Consider the following 18,510-nt stretch of genomic DNA (forward strand, 5'->3'; position numbering starts at 1 on the left):
TATATATATATATATATATATATATATATATATATATATATATATATATATATATATATATATATATATATATCTCAAATTTAACTAATTGTTCAACAACAAATTCTTATGTCATATTATTTGTTTTTCATTAACTCGATTTCTAGATTTCATATCAATTATTTTTTCAATTTTGGACTAACCGAGATCATAACTTAGTCCAAGACAGACAATCTCATGCATAAGTCCATGGACATTATACCACGCATAAATCTGTGGAGGCTATCCCATGCATAAGCTCGAGGTTGCCATCCTATGGCTAAATTAATCCAAACCATACTCATCAGTCTCATTTACAAGTTATATGCACTTGTGATCCAGGCATCCACTTCAAATCTCCTACCCGCGATCTCAATCGCCTCTAGTTTGGAGAATCCAGCTAAAGAAGAAAAGGCCAACCAAGGCGTCCACTTTAAATTTCCTACCTGCCATCTCAGTCACACCTAGTTTGGAGAATCCAATTAAAGAAGAAAAGGCCAACCAACCCATTAAATCTTTGCCAACCAACCCACTAAATTTTTTCAGCATTTTTTAGAATTATTGTCCTAAGATTTTGCTTCAGCCAACCCATTGAATCTTTGCCAACCAACCCATGAAATCTTTTCAGCATTTTTTAGAATTATTGCTCTAAGATTTTGCTTCAACCAACCCATTGAATCATTTCAGCATTTTTAGAATTATTGTGCTAAAATTTTGCTTTATTTTTCTTGTCTTTCTACTTATGTGTAGCTCGTCCTTATTATATAAAGGCCCCACTCCTTTTTATTGGGATCATTGAAGTATTGTTTCACAAGTTCTCTATTAGTGTGATCGCAGGAGAGCAATGTGCTTGCTCTTTCTCTTCCATCCTTCATCGAAGACGACGTGCTCGCCTTGACCGGCTTCCCCTGCGTCAATTTGTCAAATCAATTTCTACTTACACTCTAAATTTCCTATGAAATTCAAGATAATATTGTTCACATATTTATATTTCCGAAATATGATACATATACTATTCTGCAAGTATATTCATACTGAAGATTATATAAAATATACTATCACATGTTCAGTATCTCTGATTGTATGGTGCCGTCCTTCAGACCACCAGGTATACCAAAGTCTCTGAACTTTCAGGGCATCCTTTACCGACGGCTTCCTCGTCTTCCGGTGTAATCGGGGCAGGGGCGCTACAGGGGAGCCTAGGGAGCCGCCAGCTACGCGTGCCGCTTCACCGAGATGGAGCGCCTCTGGCAGGAGCACGCCCTTGGGCGGCCCATCTTCCCTAAGGCCATCGGCGAGCTCCACGCCCTCACCGGCCTCGTCGACCCCTCCAAAAGCACCGGCGTCGCCAACGCCGGGCTCATCTACTTCCACGACCGCCCCCTCGCCATGTCGGAGGACGACTTCCCCTACCACGTCCGCGTCACCCCCTCTAGCGACCTCGAGACCGTCGGACGCTACGACTTCGACGGCAAGCTCCACTCCGCCATGATCGCCCACCCAAAGCTCGACCCCGTGTCCTGTGAGCTCTTCGCTCTCAGCTACGTCGTCATCCAGAAGCCATATCTCAAGTACTTCCGTTTCTCCCCTGCCGGCGAGAAGTCACCCGACGTCGAGATCCCCCTCGACCAGCCGACCATGATGCATGACTTCGCCATCACTGAGAATTTCGTCGTGATCCCCGACCAGCAGGTGGGGTTCAAGATCCAGGAGATGATCCGCGGTGGCTTGCTGGTCGTCTACGACCGGAGCAAGACCTCCTGTTTGGGACTTCCAAGCACGCCGCAGACGCGTTGGAAGTGGGTCGACGTCGCGGACTGCTTCTGCTTCCACCTCTGGAACGCATGGGAGGATCCCGGCACCGGTGAGGTCGTCGTCGTCGGCTCTTGGATGACGCCGGCCGTCGATGGTGCGATTGTCCTGGAGGACGCTATCGAGGATGGAAGGATTGGCAAAGACGACGTTATCCCCCCGTACTTGGAGCGTACTCCTTCATTTTCTCCTCCATCGCCTCCAACAATATCCCCCGATGGGCAGCTTCCCCCGATCCGGATCCATCGCTCCCTCTCTCTTACTCCTGATCGAGAAGAACAACTCTCACTCTCTTCTTCTCTCTCTTTTCTCGTGCGAAGAGACCAAAAGTCCTTCTTAATAGAGCATCAAAGGGTGGGATGTTTGATTCCTACTCAAATTCAACGTCCACTGAAAGATAAGACTTGATCACTACTAAAAGATAAAGATAACTATCGTCCATTAAAAGATAAGATTTGATTACTACTAAAGAATAAAAAAAACTATCACCCACTAAAATATAAGACTTGATAACTACTAAAGAATAAGTTTTCTAGTAGAATAAAATAAGAAATAGAATTCCAGCATAAGTAGGATAAGCAATCATTCTCAATACTCTCTCTCATTGCGAAGTCTATGTTGACAACCTTGAGCTTGCTGCGCAAATCTTCAAACCGCTTGGCTGCCAATCCTTTGGTGAAGATATTTGCTAGCTGGTCCTTTGTAGAAATTGAAAGCAAATCAACCTCTTAATCTGCAATTTTTTTCTAATAAAATGATAATGAACTTTAATGTGCTTTGTCCTTACATGAAATACCAGATTCCTCGCCAAATGGATTGCACTCTCATTATCACAATAAAGAGGAACAATATAGTCAGTATCCTAACCTAAATTATCAAGCAACCTTATGAGCCAAGTTAATTCCTGAACTGCTATCACAGCCACATGATACTGTACCTCTGTAGAAGATAATGAAATAGTAGGTTGTCTCTTACGGCACCAAGAAACACTACCAAGTCCTAAGCTAAAAGAATAACCAGTGGCAGACCTACGTGTGCCTATATCACCAGCATAGTCTACATCTGTTAAACATACTAACTTGACTAAAGAATTATTAGTATATAAAATATCATAATCAACAGTCTTAGCAATATATCTCAGGATCTGTAAAACTACATCAAGGTGTGGCCACTGAAGACACTACATATATCGGCTGACAATGCTAACTGCATAAAAAATATTTGGCCTTGTGATGGTTAAGTAGATCAAACTACCCAAAATCTGTCTATAAATAATAAGATCATCAAGAAGTTTGCTATGCTCTCTACTCAACTTTAAATTTGATTTAGTTGGTATCCACATATTCTTGCAATTAGCCAGTCCATACTTATTCAATAAATCAACAGTATATTTTCTTTGGCAAATAAAATAGCCATTCTTAAGCTTAGCTACTTCAATGCCAAGGAAATATCTCAATTCACCAAGTTTTTTCATCTCGAACCTAATAGATAGCTAGCCACGAACATTGCAGACCTCATCAACATCATCACTAGTAACAATCAAATCATCACATAAAGGCAAACAATTACTATACCTTTACTAATATACTTTACAAATAAACTAAAGTCTGCAGAAGATAGAGAATAGCTACAAAATAACAAATACTCTATAATTTTTCCATACCATGCTCTATGTGCTTGTTTGAGACCATACAAAGCTTTCCTAAGTCTGCAAACAAACTCAAGATGAGAAGAGTCAGCAGAATCAGGAGGCTACAACATATAAATATCTTTATCAAGATCATCATATAAGAAAGCATTCTTGACATCCATCTTCCACAACCACCAACTTTTGCTTGCTGCTAAGGGAATAAGTACTCTGATAGTAGTTAATTTTGCAACTGGACTAAAGATCTCATCAAAATCAACTCCATACTTTTGTGAAAATCTTCTTGCTACAAGCGTAGCTTTGTAGCGTTCAATAGTGCCATCACTCTTCCTCTTTACCTTATAAACCCACTTACAAGAAATAGGAGAAACACCACTAGGTAAAGAAACCAAATCCAATGTCTCATTCTTATTAAAAGCTGAAGTATCTTTTTTTGTGGCATCCTCTCAAACACCAATGCCTTTAGCCTCATCATATGAAGTTGGTTCTTGCTGATCAACAATAGTAGAAGCATAACAATAAGTAATAGAAGAATAATTCCAATCTCCATACCTGTCAACTGCTTTCTTCTTTCTTTTGCTTTTCTACAATGGTGATAGATCCTCGAAAGCTTCAGGTTCAACTTCATGTCTTCTTCTTCTCTAATACCATGTTCATTTTTCTTAGAATTTGAGGCATGCACTCCAGTTTTCTATGAACTTTTAAGAGTACCCAAAATAGCAAAGATGAGGAAGGCTCTGGCTGTTGAACTGAAGAAGGGGAAGAAGATTCACCAATTTTTGTAGAACCAACATCCTTCTGAGATACTAAGTCCTCATCCTGATCTAAACTTACCAATTAGGAAATAGGATCCATCAGAAGACCACCAAGAAGAGCTCTCATCAAAAATAAAATGTCTGGAGATATAAATCTTCATTGTTTTAGGATTAATGCATCTCCAGCCTTTCGTAGCCTCATCATAACTAAGAAACATACATCTAACAGACTTCTTATCTAACTTATTAGAGAATACATCATAATCATGCACAAAGCAAACACATTGAAGCACACAAAGATGAGAAATATCAGAACATTTTCCAAACAATTTTTCATATGGAGTCATATTATCAATACTTCTCAAAGGTGTCCTATTAAGAATGTAAACCGTTGTCTGCATGCATTCTGCCCAAAATTCATGCTTCACATATTTTGTATAAATCATACTATAGATGGCCTCAAATGGATGTCTATTCTTTCTTTCTGCCACACGATTCTGTTCAGGAGTACCTAGGCAAGTAAAATGTCTAGTAATGCCATATCTCATCAGATAGTTAGAGAATTCCTTTGAAATATATTCTCCATCAACATCGGTTCTTAAGCAACCAATTTTTAATTTAAAGATATTTTCAACCAAATTCTTAAATTAGAAAAATTTCTCAAACACTTCTGACTTTTCTCTAACAAAATAAACCCAAGAATATCTAAAGAAATCATTAGTAAAGATAACTGCATACCTCAAACTGATAAAAGATGAAGTACTAATCATTTCTGTGAGATCTGAATGCATATTTCCATACTGGCAATCAATGCAAATAGTGCTAGTATTGACATTCATCTTGGGAAGCCCATTAACTAGTCTCCTGCTCTACATATCTTGAAGTCTGACATATTCACATGAGCCAATCTAGCATGACATAAATCAGCAGTATCATGCTTAAGAGTTCGATCAACATAAGAATTACCGGTAGACATGACATAAAGCTTGTTCACTTTCCTGCCTGGAGTAATAAACTTTTCAGAAGCTTTAACATTAGCATAAATCTTCGCGGTGTCAGGTTCAAATTAAACATAATACCCTTTGTCGATGATTTGTGAAACAAAAGTCAAATTTTTGTTCATGCCAGGCACAATAAACATTATTTACGAAAATAGAAGAACAAGTAGATGATATGAGAGATAAATCACCAATATTTTTGACAGAATAAAGTGAATCATCGACAGTAGCAATAGCATCAGAACCAATATAATCACGTAGAGAATCAAATATCTTTCTATGATCGGTCAAATAATTAAAACACCCAGAATCAATAATTCAATTATGAGCAACATTAATATCTAACACGTGACAAGAAGTAGAAATACATGCATTCTAGCTATCGAGACAACTGAAATCAACAATAGAAGTTGTGAGAGCCTAACTACTAGTTTTCTTCTCTCTCCCATTATCTGAAGTAAAGGATGCAATATTAGATTGTTTGAGCTTCACCCTACAATCTTGAATTTTGTGGCCAAATTTTCTACACCTATGACAATTCCCTTTGAATTTGTAATCTTTCTTCTGATTAGAATTTTTATCCTTCTCAAATTCTCAAACTGGCTTTTTTTCTAAATTTTTAAATTTACTATTCCACTTCTTATTTTGATTTTTACTCCCAAAAAATAAGCTCTCTTTTTTTAGGGAATATAGTCAAATCACGCATCTAAGTATTAAGTGCTTCTTGATTAATAAGTATATTTTCTAACTTTGTTAAAGTAGGTTGTTGAGTCCATTCAGAAATAGCAAGCATATAAACACTATACTCCTTATTCAAACCATGAACTGACAGTCTATGCCATTCATTTTTACCATAACGAGAGTTTAGATCAAGCTCATCAAACAATTTTTTTTTTTAAGAAAATATTGGGAGATTGTAAGATTATCTTATTTGAGAACACCAATCTCGTTCTCTAAATATTGAAGCCGAGCCTCATTAGACTTCGAGTGGAGAGCAGCAAAAATATCCCATACTATTTTCGGCTCCTGTATATCTTAAATATGTTGATGATTTTCTTCATCCATATTAAGCCTAAGAATATATATGGCATTTTCAGCTTTGATCTTCCACTTTTTTCTCGCTTCTGCATTATCAGGAGTTTCTGGTGGCTTTACTGTATTTGTTCCATTCACAATCTTCCATAAATCTTGCTTAATCAAATAAGATTTGATGCAGGCCTTTCAATGCACATAATTAGTGTTATTCAATTTTTTTATCCCAATACTAGAGATTGTAGTATCTTCAGTCATGATGATTTATCTCTTGAATCGCCAAATATGATCTACACATTTACACCGCCGCACAGCGAATTACTAGAAGCTCTTCAACTATGCCGAATTACGAACACACAAATAACTGATCTTTAAGCCTATGGCTTTGATACCATGTAAAAGGGCACACTATGCAGAGTATATCGACCGTATTGGCCAAAGATCTAGAACAAACACCAAACAAAAAAAAATTAAAAAGAGATGCTAGAAGAAAACTAATTAGGAGAGAGAAAAAATATATAATTAAAAAAAATGAGCCACACAAAAAGGCTCTTTCTCACTCCTTACCCAGAAGAACAACTCTCGGTCTCTCCTTCTCTCTCTTTTCTCACGCCACACTAAAGGAGACACCAACGGTCCTTTAAGTAGAGCATCAATGGGTGGGATGTTTGATTTCTACTCAAATTCAACATCCACTAAAAAATAAAACTTGATCACTACTAAAGATAAGAATTACTATTACCCACTAAAAGATAAGACATGATCACTACTATAGAATAAGGATAACTATCACCCACTAAAAAATAAGACTTGATAACTACTAAAACATAAGTATTCTAGTAGAATAAAACTAAGAATAGAATCCTCGTATAAGTAGAATAAGCAATGTTTCTCAACACATGTTTGAGTGTGGGGTTTGAATATGGTATACAAGTTGGTGTAAATACGTAATAGGATACTGTGGCCAGTTAGCATCCTGTGTAGGAGGTGGAAAGATGAGATTTGGTCTCTTGGAATTCATGAACCTCAATTTATTATATATCCTTGTATAGTGTCTTGATATGGTTCTTGAATTTGAGTATCTCTTGGCCTTCATCTTACAAGTGAAGCATGCTAAAAAATCTAGTGTGGCTCAAAGGAGAAAACCAATTGCTTATAGATATTATTTTCTTATATACGGGGAGGCTCTGAAGATTAAATTTTTTTTGGCATACTCTCAAGTACGTGTTTCATGAAATATGATATCGAATTTATGGATACATAAATAAGTATTTATCTAACAAATTTGTAAAAATAGCTAACAATTATAATATCTATTGTAACTACATCAAGAACAAATGAATATTAGTAAATAATTTTTGTATTAACGTTGCATGATGCGTATGCCTATCAGTCTACAATCATTATGGTAGAATTTGATATTTAATTTGTATATAAAATTGCTTGGTGTGACGAGAGAGCGTTCATCAGTCATCCATAGTTGGACTGCATGAAGTTATGCAACGCACCATGTAATTCTCCCACCTAACATCTTTGGTAGAAGCTTGGCATTAAGTCCATTAGTGAAACTTTTTCAAAACACAAAAAAAAAAAAAAAAAAACCAGAAAGAAAGAAAGAAAGGCAAACGCGAGAGGGTGCGTAAACCAAATCTAAACCGTAGACTGCTGTCGGGTTACCAGATTCATTGAACCTGGACGTTTTTTTTGTATGACCTTTTTCCTCGCTCCGAGATTCTTGCATGTGTTCCAGATCGTTCGTGGCCGCTCTGTGTGGGATTCCAACTTAAAAATGGTTTCGTATCGCATCAAGATAACCCAAAATTGTAACGCCAGCTGGTGCGTTGAATTATCATTGATCCATTTAACGTTTTTACCTAATATAGGAGTCTTCCATTCAATCCTTTTTATCTTAAAGAGAAGGGCTCTTCCCCTCCACATTTACCTTCTCTTTATTTTTTGGGTACAAACACATTTACCTTCTCAATTTCATAGTTTTAGAGGGGTTTTCTTTGCTCGCGTCCTCACTCTTGACTCTTGGGGGGATTCTTAGGAAGAAACGAGAAGGATTAAAAAAGGAGTGAAAGATAATAAATTTGGTGGTGGGGCAGCCAAGTTGTTTAGCGGGCCATGGTCAAAGGTTCCTGTTTGCGGCTTTTGCTTGGCTTTATAAAAGGTGAGCTTTTTCGTTCTCTCCTAAAATCTCTTTTTAGGTTCTTCCTCTGCCTCCCCTGTTTTATTCCCTATATATTCTACAAAAAAGGATTGAAAGAGGACAAAAGACTGGGCTCTTTGGATGTTGCAATGATGTGGTCGCTTTCGTAGGTTTGGAAATTGGGGATGATACGTGATTCAAATTAAATTTTTTATTTTCTTTAATTTATAGGAATTCAGTTTGGAGTCTTTTGATTGATCCAGATTGCTGCGTTTTGGTGAGATTTATAATGGGTGATGGTGGAATTTTATTTTGAATTTTGGGATTTTCGCAACAGTAATGAAAAATAACCCTTTTTTATTAGGAAATTTGATCTTTGTTTCTTTTCTCAAAGAAAAAAAAGGAAGGGAGACAAAAGTCATTTTATTTTTCTTTTTTTTTATTTTGACGAACATTTTATTTTTCAAATACACCTTTTCCCTCTTCTGGGGGAATCATTGATCTGTCATTGAAGTTTTGTAGCATATTTTTTGTTTTATACCCTGCTTTTTCTTCTTTGTAACCAAAAGTCTTCATTTGGGAGTAGGATCTAAGAGTAACAGATAATTTAGAAATGAAAATATATAGAAACGAAACTGTGGGGGAGCATCTATATGCAAAATGATGCAACTTATTTGAGAAAAAAAAAATCCACTGATAGATTCTATGACCCTTTTCAAATCATACTAAGCTTGATCTAGCTTATGTTTATCTATTTGTAGGATAAACTTTACGCGTGCATAGTTGTCTTTGATTACGGTAAACATCCTATGTGCTTGGATTATGCAAGCATCATCTACTTTTCCTTCTGATAGCTATGAAAGAACCAAATAGCAATTGTAAGTGTTCAATGGATAGATAGGGGGAAACAGGTATTCATATATTTTATTTAGTAGTATTAGCAACCATTTTGCAATTTGATGGGGAGCAAATTATCAGAACCATGAATGGTGTCTTTCCTGGTGGCGTTATGCATTTAATGGAAGTTTTATGCCCTTTCACTTTGTGAAAGCATCGCAATCAGAGAAGTCTTGTCTCATGATTCCCTCCCTATATATGATTCCTAGCCCACTCTCATCGATCGAAATTGCATATTTTGAATTAGAAAAGAAATAAGGAATATAGAGTAATCAATAATTACTTCCAAGCCGACACCCTATTAATGATTGCTTATTGCATTTCTACTCTTTTCTGCGGGGAAATGGTTGTCTATTACATTATGAGCCCCAGTGTCACACCTTGTTTAGGAGAAGTATGAGAAGAAAATTAGCCAAAGTCTAATCTTTGATTATTTTTTTCTATTGCTTTCTGTATCTTGAATGTGGTATATATGCAATCTAGGTTCTTGACTTGTAGCTATATCTCACTCACCTTGAAGTCTGACCTGGAATTGTAATAGTGGTCTATGTGAATTACATTTTGTAGTTCTATATTTCACTTGCTTACTTCTCAAACATAAACATTTATGAAAACGGCTGTACTGTTTGATTGGAATAGGGTATCTGAATGGCATTCTGCATTGTATATTATGACTGATTTTCTTTTTTGCTGGTCTCCCTTGGAAGTTTGTATTTAGTGCAACAGAAAATATGATAGAAACAAAGGCTGGATTATTGTGCTTTGAATGGTATTTGTTTGTATGCAACTACTCCATTTATTCTAGCCATTCTTGTTTTTTCAGATTAAAACTTGACACCCTGATACTGCATTCTTGTTTCCCTCGACAAACAAGTTCATGATGGGTCACTCCATTTCTGATGGATTTGGAAATAAGGAATTGGATGCGGCCAGCCTTCCCTCCTCACAAGGCCAGAGAGAGAATCCACACTCTATCTACAAGGTTGGATTCCCCCCTCGGAGGAATTTCTTTAGAGAGTTCAAAGATACTTTGAAGGAAACATTGTTTGCGGATGACCCTTTACACCCTTACAAGGATCAAACCAGATCAAGGAAGCTCATACTAGGCCTGCAATTTATTTTTCCAATACTTGAGTGGGGAAGAGACTACAACTTTAGTAAGCTCAAAGGAGATATTATTGCTGGACTGACGATTGCAAGTCTCTGCATCCCTCAAGTAACCATCTTCACACATAATAATATGGTATGGTATTTATGAGCACTTGGTAGTAGATTAGTTTTTTAACATGAGATTTGTCTCCTAACTAGGACATTGGATATGCAAAGCTTGCAAACATGGACCCACAATATGGGCTCTGTAAGTACTACGAGTACTGTTTTACTTCATGATAACTTTTAGTTTGTTATGCAAAACCTTTGAGATGGGTTTCTTTCTTTCTGATTGTTGCAGACTCCAGTTTCGTTCCCCCACTGGTTTATGCAGTAATGGGTAGCTCAAGGGATATGGCTATTGGACCAGTGGCAGTCGTGTCTCTCTTGCTCGGTACTCTTCTTCAGAATGAGTTTGATCCTGTGACAGAAAAGGAGGAATACATCCGGCTTGCATTCACAGCAACCTTTTTTTGTGGTATCACTCAAGCAGCATTGGGATTCTTCAGGTAAGAATTAACCCTCTTGTTAATGCCTGTTATGCCTTCCTACTCTAGTTTCATTATCAATTATATTTGCAACTCCTACTCATTTCACATGACTACATTTTCAGATTAGGCTTCCTCATTGAATTCCTGTCTCACGCTGCCATTGTTGGATTCATGGGTGGAGCAGCCATTACAATTGCTCTTCAACAGCTAAAAGGATTTCTTGGTATAAAAAATTTTACCAAGAATTCTGACATAATTTCTGTTATGAAGTCTGTGTGGGGCTCTGCTTCCCATGGGGTAAGAAATCTATTGCTCTCCTTTTTGCTCAGATAAAGATTTACTTGTTTTTGCTGTGGTGGTATTGATAGTCTTCAATGAAATTTACCCTTTCGCAGTGGAACTGGCAGACAATACTGATAGGGTCAACCTTCCTGGCATTCCTTCTGTGTGCTAAGTACATCGTAAGAATCTAGTTTCATTTCATTTAAATAGCTTGAAAGAAAATTGGATCACTTAGTAATGTTACTTCTGCTGGGATTCTTATGGGTTTGAGATCAACAGGGAAAGAAGAAAAGGAGACTTTTCTGGGTTCCTGCAATTGCTCCATTGATCTCTGTTGTTCTATCCACCTTTTTTGTGTACATAACACATGCTGAGAAGCATGGTGTTCAGATTGTAAGTTCTTAGCTCTGTGATATTCATTCATGAGAAGCTATATAGTCATTTTTCTCGTTGGGTTTCCATGGCTGAAACTAACTGAAATACTAATGCATGAAAGGTGAAACACATAGAGAAAGGCATCAACACATCATCTGTTAATAAAATTTATCTGACTGGTTCGTATGCCACCAAAGGTTTCAGAATTGGACTGGTAGCTGGAATGGTAGCTTTGACGGTATGCTAATCATAAACCTTGATCACCAGCCAGGAGTGAAATATGTTTGTCTTACTTGCACTAAAATTCTGCGGACTTATCAGGAAGCTATAGCAATTGGGAGAACATTTGCTGCTGCCAAGGACTATCAGTTGGATGGAAACAAAGAAATGGTAGCTCTGGGAACTATGAACGTCATTGGTTCAATGACTTCTTGCTATGTTGCCACAGGTAAACATATCTGATTTACTTTGGAAACAGACATGGAGTTGATAATCACGAAAGCAAATTGCTGAGATTAGTGATTAAAAAAAATTATGGTTTCATATGCAGGATCTTTTTCAAGATCAGCGGTAAATTCCATGACTGGCTGCCAAACAGCAGTCTCCAATATGGTTATGTCAGCAGTAGTACTTCTAACCTTGGAACTAATCACACCTCTCTTCAAATACACCCCGAATGCCATCCTTGCGTCTATCATCATATCAGCCGTGGTTGGCCTAATTGACTATGAAGCTGCATTTCTCATCTGGAAAGTTGATAGATTAGATTTTGTTGCCTGCATGGGAGCTTTCCTTGGTGTGATCTTTGTATCAGTTGAGATTGGCCTGTTAATTGCTGTAAGAATCTGGCCACCCTTTTGAATATTTGAATATTCACTGGACAGACTTTCCATTGGAATCTAAATGCAGTTTCATGAATTTTCTCCCTAAATAGGTCTCAATATCACTCGCTAAGATCCTTCTGCAAGTAACAAGGCCAAGAACAGCTTTACTTGGGAATCTTCCAAGAACTTCAATATATAGGAACATCGAACAATATCCTGAGGCTACCAAAGTTCCAGGAGTTCTGATTGTGAGAGTTGATTCTGCCATCTACTTCACCAACTCCAATTATGTCAAGGAGAGGTAATGACTTATTTTACCATCTTGATAAATTTGATCCTTTTGGTTCTAGTTTTTAATATTCAGGGGCTCCTAGTTGCTAATTTTATATCCATGAAACATATATGATATATCCATGATAAAAATGAGGCTAGATATGCATGTTGAGATTTTACCCGGGCTTCAATAACACGCCCAGAGATTAGGGGTTGTTAGGAACCCTGCAGCTCAACCTGCCTGCAGGTAAAGTTGCAAGGGAGGCCCATCATGCATGTTTGGAGGTCTGCAGCTAAGGACTGAAGCAGCTCTGGCCCAGAAAACCTGCTTCTCTTTTTCAGAGATAGTTGCATACTGTAGATTGAATTATACATCATTATACATGTATGCACTCAGAGAAAGCTCCAGACAACTGAAATTTTTAAGAATGCTGCCCCCGAGCTATATCATCCAATTCTTTATTCTAAATCTCCATTAATTGGAGCAATCCAGAAAAATAACTCAATATTTACATAAGGATTTGTTGAGAAGTTTAGAAAAGCATCTAAGAAAAACTGTAACTTCCTGGTGTTGCCTCCCTTGGTACCGTTGTTCCTCCTGATGTTTCAGTTATGCTCTTCCAAGATAGATCTAGAATCTGAATTAAAAATGCCAACAGTGATTCATTTCATCCATACTGGTTTTCTAGCTCCGAAGAGATCCTTTACACAATTCCATCGATCATGCCAGTCATTTTTGTCTGTTCATCATTATTTCTCTTATATTTTAACCGTCGTATTTCAACGGATTCCCCATTTCTTCTGTATAGCTTGAATTTTTAGGATTTGGATGCTCGAAACTTATCCATGCAAAGGCTAAATTTCACACGAGAACTTGATGAAGAATTCCATTGCAACAAATAAGAAGAAAAGAGTACACAGATGATTCTCGTGAATTCACTAAGGATACTGAAATTTTAAGTAACATCAGGTGCTTCCTCTATTTTTTCCTACCCTTCTTTTAGGATGTGCTTGGATCTGCATAGAACCTGAAACCTACCCATTACCAATGATTGAATAATATGATGTAGTGGCTCATGGTCATTTATGAACTAATGAACAAGAGTGTTAAGGCTATCTCCAAGACATACCTTGCAGCTGCCTCTCTGTGAAAAGTTACTGTTTCTATTTTGTTTCCTTAAACTTTAACACTGATTGTATCCTTTGATACTCTCACTTTCTTGAAAATTCCTAGACAAATCGAAATCAGCTCTCCCTCACCTCTTGAAACTACCTTCAATTGTTATATCATAATTTTAGCTCCTTCGCTCACCACAGTTGAGGGCATGGAATGCCGTACCGGTCCGTACCGGCCGGTACGGGCCGGTACGTACCGGTCCGGCCGTGGACCGGTACCGGAACGGATAAAAAACCGGTATTTTCCGGTTTTTTATCCGAACCGGCCGGTACGGGTGCGTACCGGCCGGTTCGGCGCCCGTACCGGCCTCGTACCGGTGCGAACCAACCGGTTCGCACCGGTATGATTTTTTTTTTTTTTTTTAGAACCACAGCGCCGCGCGCTGTGGTTTTTGAAACCACCGAGTACCGGCCGGTACGGGACCGGTACCGGCCGGTACGGACCGGACCGGACCGGTACCGTACCGGTCCGGCCGGCCACCGGTACGCCGACCGGTACCGGTACGGCGGACCTTGGTTGAGGGTTATCAATCTTCAGAAATTTCAACCAGACTGCATCAACCCACTAATGAACTAAAAGTAGAGATTCGGCCATAACAGCACTGCAGAAAACTTACGACAAGTCATCTCCTGTTTCAGGATCCTAAGATGGTTGAGAGACGAAGAAGAACAACTTGAAGCAAAACAACTACCAAGGATCGATTTCTTGATTGTCGACATGTCACGTAAGAGATCTCACACCTTGTTTCCCTACTCCTATACTGATCTTCCAAATTCATGCAGACCTCATGCATGCTAGTCGTCAACATTCACTACTTGACGTTCTTTGCAGCGGTGACTGACATTGACACCAGCGGTGTCCATGCCTTCGAAGACTTGCACAAGAGTCTTCAAAAGCGCAGCGTTCAGGTTAGAACAAAACTTTGGTACATACCATACTACTATATCTCAAATAATGGCAAACATTAGTAAAGGGATGAGGTCTGAAGCATGGCTTACAAGTCTTAGTATGTTTCTTTCAGCTTGTTCTTGCCAATCCTGGTCCCATTGTGATCGACAAGCTCCACTTGGCCAAATTCACAGAGCTCATAGGCCATGACATGATCTTCTTGACAGTTGGAGCGGCTGTGATGACTTGTGTTCCAAAGGCAAGGGAAGATGTATGAAGGAAGGAGAAACCTAGTTATCTTAGGATCAAACTACTGAATTAGCTACATAAGTGAGAAAATTGCTCACTTGGAATGAATTCTGAGAATGAGTGCAGTAGCTCCTGTCGAAGGATTAGTCCAAGAGCTCTATAACAGGAGGTGGAGGGTAAAGGCGAGGGTGATGTTATCGTGGACACCTCAATTACTGAGTGGGGTAGTTTGCCTGTTTGGATCGTTCACTTACTAAAGTTGCGGGTTGATTTGGAACTGTGGTTTTGTGGATAAGATTGGAGATGAAAGTCCAAATCTCTCTCTCTCTCTCTCTCTCTCTCACACACACACACACACACACACACACACACTCACGCTTGCACAAACTTAGTATCTTTATATGAATTACATATAATCTAACCTTGAATGGTTAAAGTTTGTAATATCTTCTTTTGATAACCCTCAAAGACTAAAGTTTATAATCTCAAGTAATTCATAAAAAAATGAAATATACTAAATATTATTTATTTCCTTTCAATGTTCATTTAGAAAACCAGTATAAGAAAAGGGTACTCATCATTGCTAAACCATGATCTATACCTTAAATTCTTGATTTGAATGGTCGGTTATCTCTATACCAAAAGAAATGGCCGGTTATTTATTTACATTCCAAGATCCGATATCATGTCCTAGAACAATTCTTCAAAGTGCATGCCATTGGATATTTCCAATCTTCTTGTATTGTGGGGCCCTGCTGTCCAAAGCTTTGCGTTTTCATACATTCTATATGCCATTACATTGCATACTTGGAGTCCCCAGTCCTTTCTCTCTCAAGTGCTCTATTTATTTTGGAACACCCACCCGGGCTCCATTTGCTTCATATGTTTCTAATTATATGATGTTTTCGAAGTAAACACCTTTCATTTGTCCTCCTGAGGATCTTTGTTTGGTTTTGCATCGAACAGATCAAAGTTTGATGCAAAAATTTCCATGGAAATGCATTGAAAGAGCAATTCCAATATACCATTTCATGCAGCGTTGGCCAATCGAGCATGGGGGAAGGGACCTCTTTGTATGGTTCCAGCCCTTCCTGGGGGTTGGAGTGATCAGGGAGGCCCGCAGAGTAACGGCTCTTTGCTCCCACCTTGATGTCTGCTCTCCTAAAAGTGATGAGTGCATCTGAATGTTTATCAAGATCGCCGAGGACCGATCAGACGCTGCAGGACTTGGATCCAGCCATGCACAAGAATGATAACTAGCAGTTGGTTATGTGTGGATAAGTCAGCTTAATGAATTAAAGCTTCGGTCGAGACACCATGCAGCAATGAAGAAAACAAGTGCCAGTAAAGATTGAGAATAAATGAAGGAGCATCTTTATTCCTTACCCTTTTTTTAATCCTTTAATTTGTTTGCCATTAGAAAGTGATGGGAAAAATATTCGACATCCTAAACTCGAATTAGACTGATCTCTTTCACTTAGGTTTATACCGTGGTGAACAACTTCGGTGAAAATCAAGGAGCCAATCTATACATGCTAATAAAGACCGGCAATTATGGCAATATCGTTACTTAGCAATTCAAAGCAAGTCGCGCCAAATCAGATAACGGATCAATTGACTACTTTATATAAAGGAATTGTTCGAGGTTATAAGGTAAGCTCATTCAGAAACTTTTTTCTGTACAAATTTCTTCTTTCCATACCATTTTGACTTAAGCATCAGAGCATCCCCCGCCAGAAGTTTTTCGGTGAGCGGATTTTTTGTAGGTCATCTCTGGATGAGACTAGTTCTTCCACACCTCGGTTCATGTTGTGACCCGAAAAAAAAAAAAAAGAAAAAGAAAAAAGAAAGAAAGAATTGTGGCCATCCATTCTTCATCTCTCTTAATTCCAGTGGTACATTTAAATACAAATCACAATAAGATAGAAGAGTTTGACTTCCTTTCTGTTCATTTTAATTTAAAAATTAACTCTTTGGAATACGTTAAGAGGAAGAAGAGAGAGTCGAAAGAATAAGCGAAACTTGTGATTTTTAGAGAGAGTGACAGGCAGTAGTAGGAATGAAACTCCATATGACGGATATTTCTTTAAATTTAGCCATTTCACAACTTTTTTCTCTTATTTTTTTGCTCTTTTTCCTTCCTGAGCTTCTCTTTTCTCTTCTTCTCCTTCTCCATCTTCCTCTTCTTTTCCTCTCGTTCTTGTTTCCTCCTCTCTCGTTCTTTCTCCTCCCTCTTCCTCTTTTCTTCCTTCTCCTTTCTCTCCTTCTCCTCCCTTCTTTTCCTCTCCTTCTCCTTTGACTTCCTTGCCTCTTCCTTCTTTGCTTGCTTCCGCTCCTTCTCTTTCCTTCTTCTCTTTGCCTCCTCCTCCTTCGATGCCCCTGTGGGCTTTCTACCAATAGTGAAACACATCTCCTCTAAGAATTAACCACCTCTTCCGCGGAAGAGAGTGTTGGCGTGAGCTGTATCGATATCAAGATGAGAGATTTTAGGGAGTGATTTACTCCTATTTTCCATGTATATATATCCCGATTGTTATGGGATTTTGTTGATTATCTTCCAGCTTTAGGATTGCAGGAATAGCCTTATTCTAGTATAAATTGTATACGATATTCAAGAAGAAATATTGAACTCTTCTCCCATCTTTCTCTCTAAAAGTTATCATGGTATCAGAGCAGAGATCCTTGGAATCCCTTAGCTTGTTGACAGTTTAAACCTTTTTTTCTTTTCTCTCTGCAGCAACCAGGAACCATCAGGTTGTAGACAATGGCAACTCCAACTGCTCTGATAGAACAAAGACAGCCGAATACGGCTGCTCTCTTGGAAGATTTGACCACAAGAATGACACAGGCCTTGACATACAACCAAACCCAGACTCCAACAATGACGAATGATCTAGCTGCTACACAGATTGGTATCAAACTTGACGGAACAAACTATGCTCTTTGGTCTCAGATTGTCGAGATGTATATCTCTGGCAAAGACAAACTGGGATATCTCAATGGTGACTTACCTCAACCAGAACCTAATGATCCTACATTCAGAAAGTGGAGGACGGAGAATTCTGTTGTGAAAGGGTGGCTGATCAATTCGATGGACCCTTCATTGATTGGCAATTTTATTCGATTCACGACAGCCAAACAAGTATGGGACTCTATCGCTACAACTTACTTTGATGGGAATGATAAATCCCAGGTCTATGATTTGAAAAGAAAAGTATCACGGATGAGACAAAATGGAGAATCAATTGAGACATACTATAATGGTCTTCAGGGTCTATGGCGGGAGATAGATTTTCGTCGCCCAAATCCTATGGAATGTGCTGGTGACATACAGAAGTATAATACCATTATTCAAGAGGATCGAGTTTATGCCTTCCTTGATGGATTAGATGATAGACTTGACAAGATTCGGGGTGATGTGTTGCAGCTCCAACCCTTTCCCACCGTCGAACAAGCCTATGCATATGTCCGACGAGAAGATATCAGATAA

General features: G+C 38.5%; 3 protein-coding genes across 3 annotated transcripts; all 3 read left to right on the top strand.

Annotated features, from left to right (window-relative positions):
- The first annotated feature begins 858 nt into the window (after positions 1-858).
- On the top strand, positions 859-2,238 carry LOC120111491 (9-cis-epoxycarotenoid dioxygenase NCED1, chloroplastic-like). Its single transcript, XM_089923530.1, has one exon. It carries the CDS (start codon positions 1,255-1,257, stop codon positions 2,236-2,238), a length of 984 nt encoding a protein of 327 aa, XP_089779656.1. The 5' UTR covers positions 859-1,254.
- Positions 2,239-8,061: 5,823 nt separating this feature from the next.
- Positions 8,062-16,870, top strand: LOC103713322 (sulfate transporter 1.2-like). The gene is made up of 14 exons (XM_089930726.1): positions 8,062-8,436; positions 10,136-10,528; positions 10,621-10,669; positions 10,763-10,970; positions 11,075-11,249; positions 11,348-11,413; positions 11,514-11,627; positions 11,731-11,847; positions 11,931-12,057; positions 12,160-12,446; positions 12,544-12,734; positions 14,522-14,607; positions 14,715-14,791; positions 14,905-16,870. Exons 2-14 carry the CDS (start codon positions 10,190-10,192, stop codon positions 15,046-15,048), a joined length of 1,980 nt encoding a protein of 659 aa, XP_089786852.1. The 5' UTR covers positions 8,062-8,436; positions 10,136-10,189; the 3' UTR covers positions 15,049-16,870.
- A 914-nt stretch (positions 16,871-17,784) lies between these two features.
- Positions 17,785-18,510, top strand: LOC149753488 (uncharacterized). Its single transcript, XM_089923531.1, has one exon. The coding sequence runs from the start codon at positions 17,785-17,787 to the stop codon at positions 18,508-18,510; it is 726 nt and encodes a 241-aa protein (XP_089779657.1).

The sequence above is a fragment of the Phoenix dactylifera genome, chromosome 5 (assembly GCF_051530095.1).
Source record: "Phoenix dactylifera cultivar Ajwa chromosome 5, Ajwa_hap1_PhDact_Kaust_v1.1, whole genome shotgun sequence".
Lineage (NCBI taxonomy): Eukaryota > Viridiplantae > Streptophyta > Magnoliopsida > Arecales > Arecaceae > Phoenix > Phoenix dactylifera.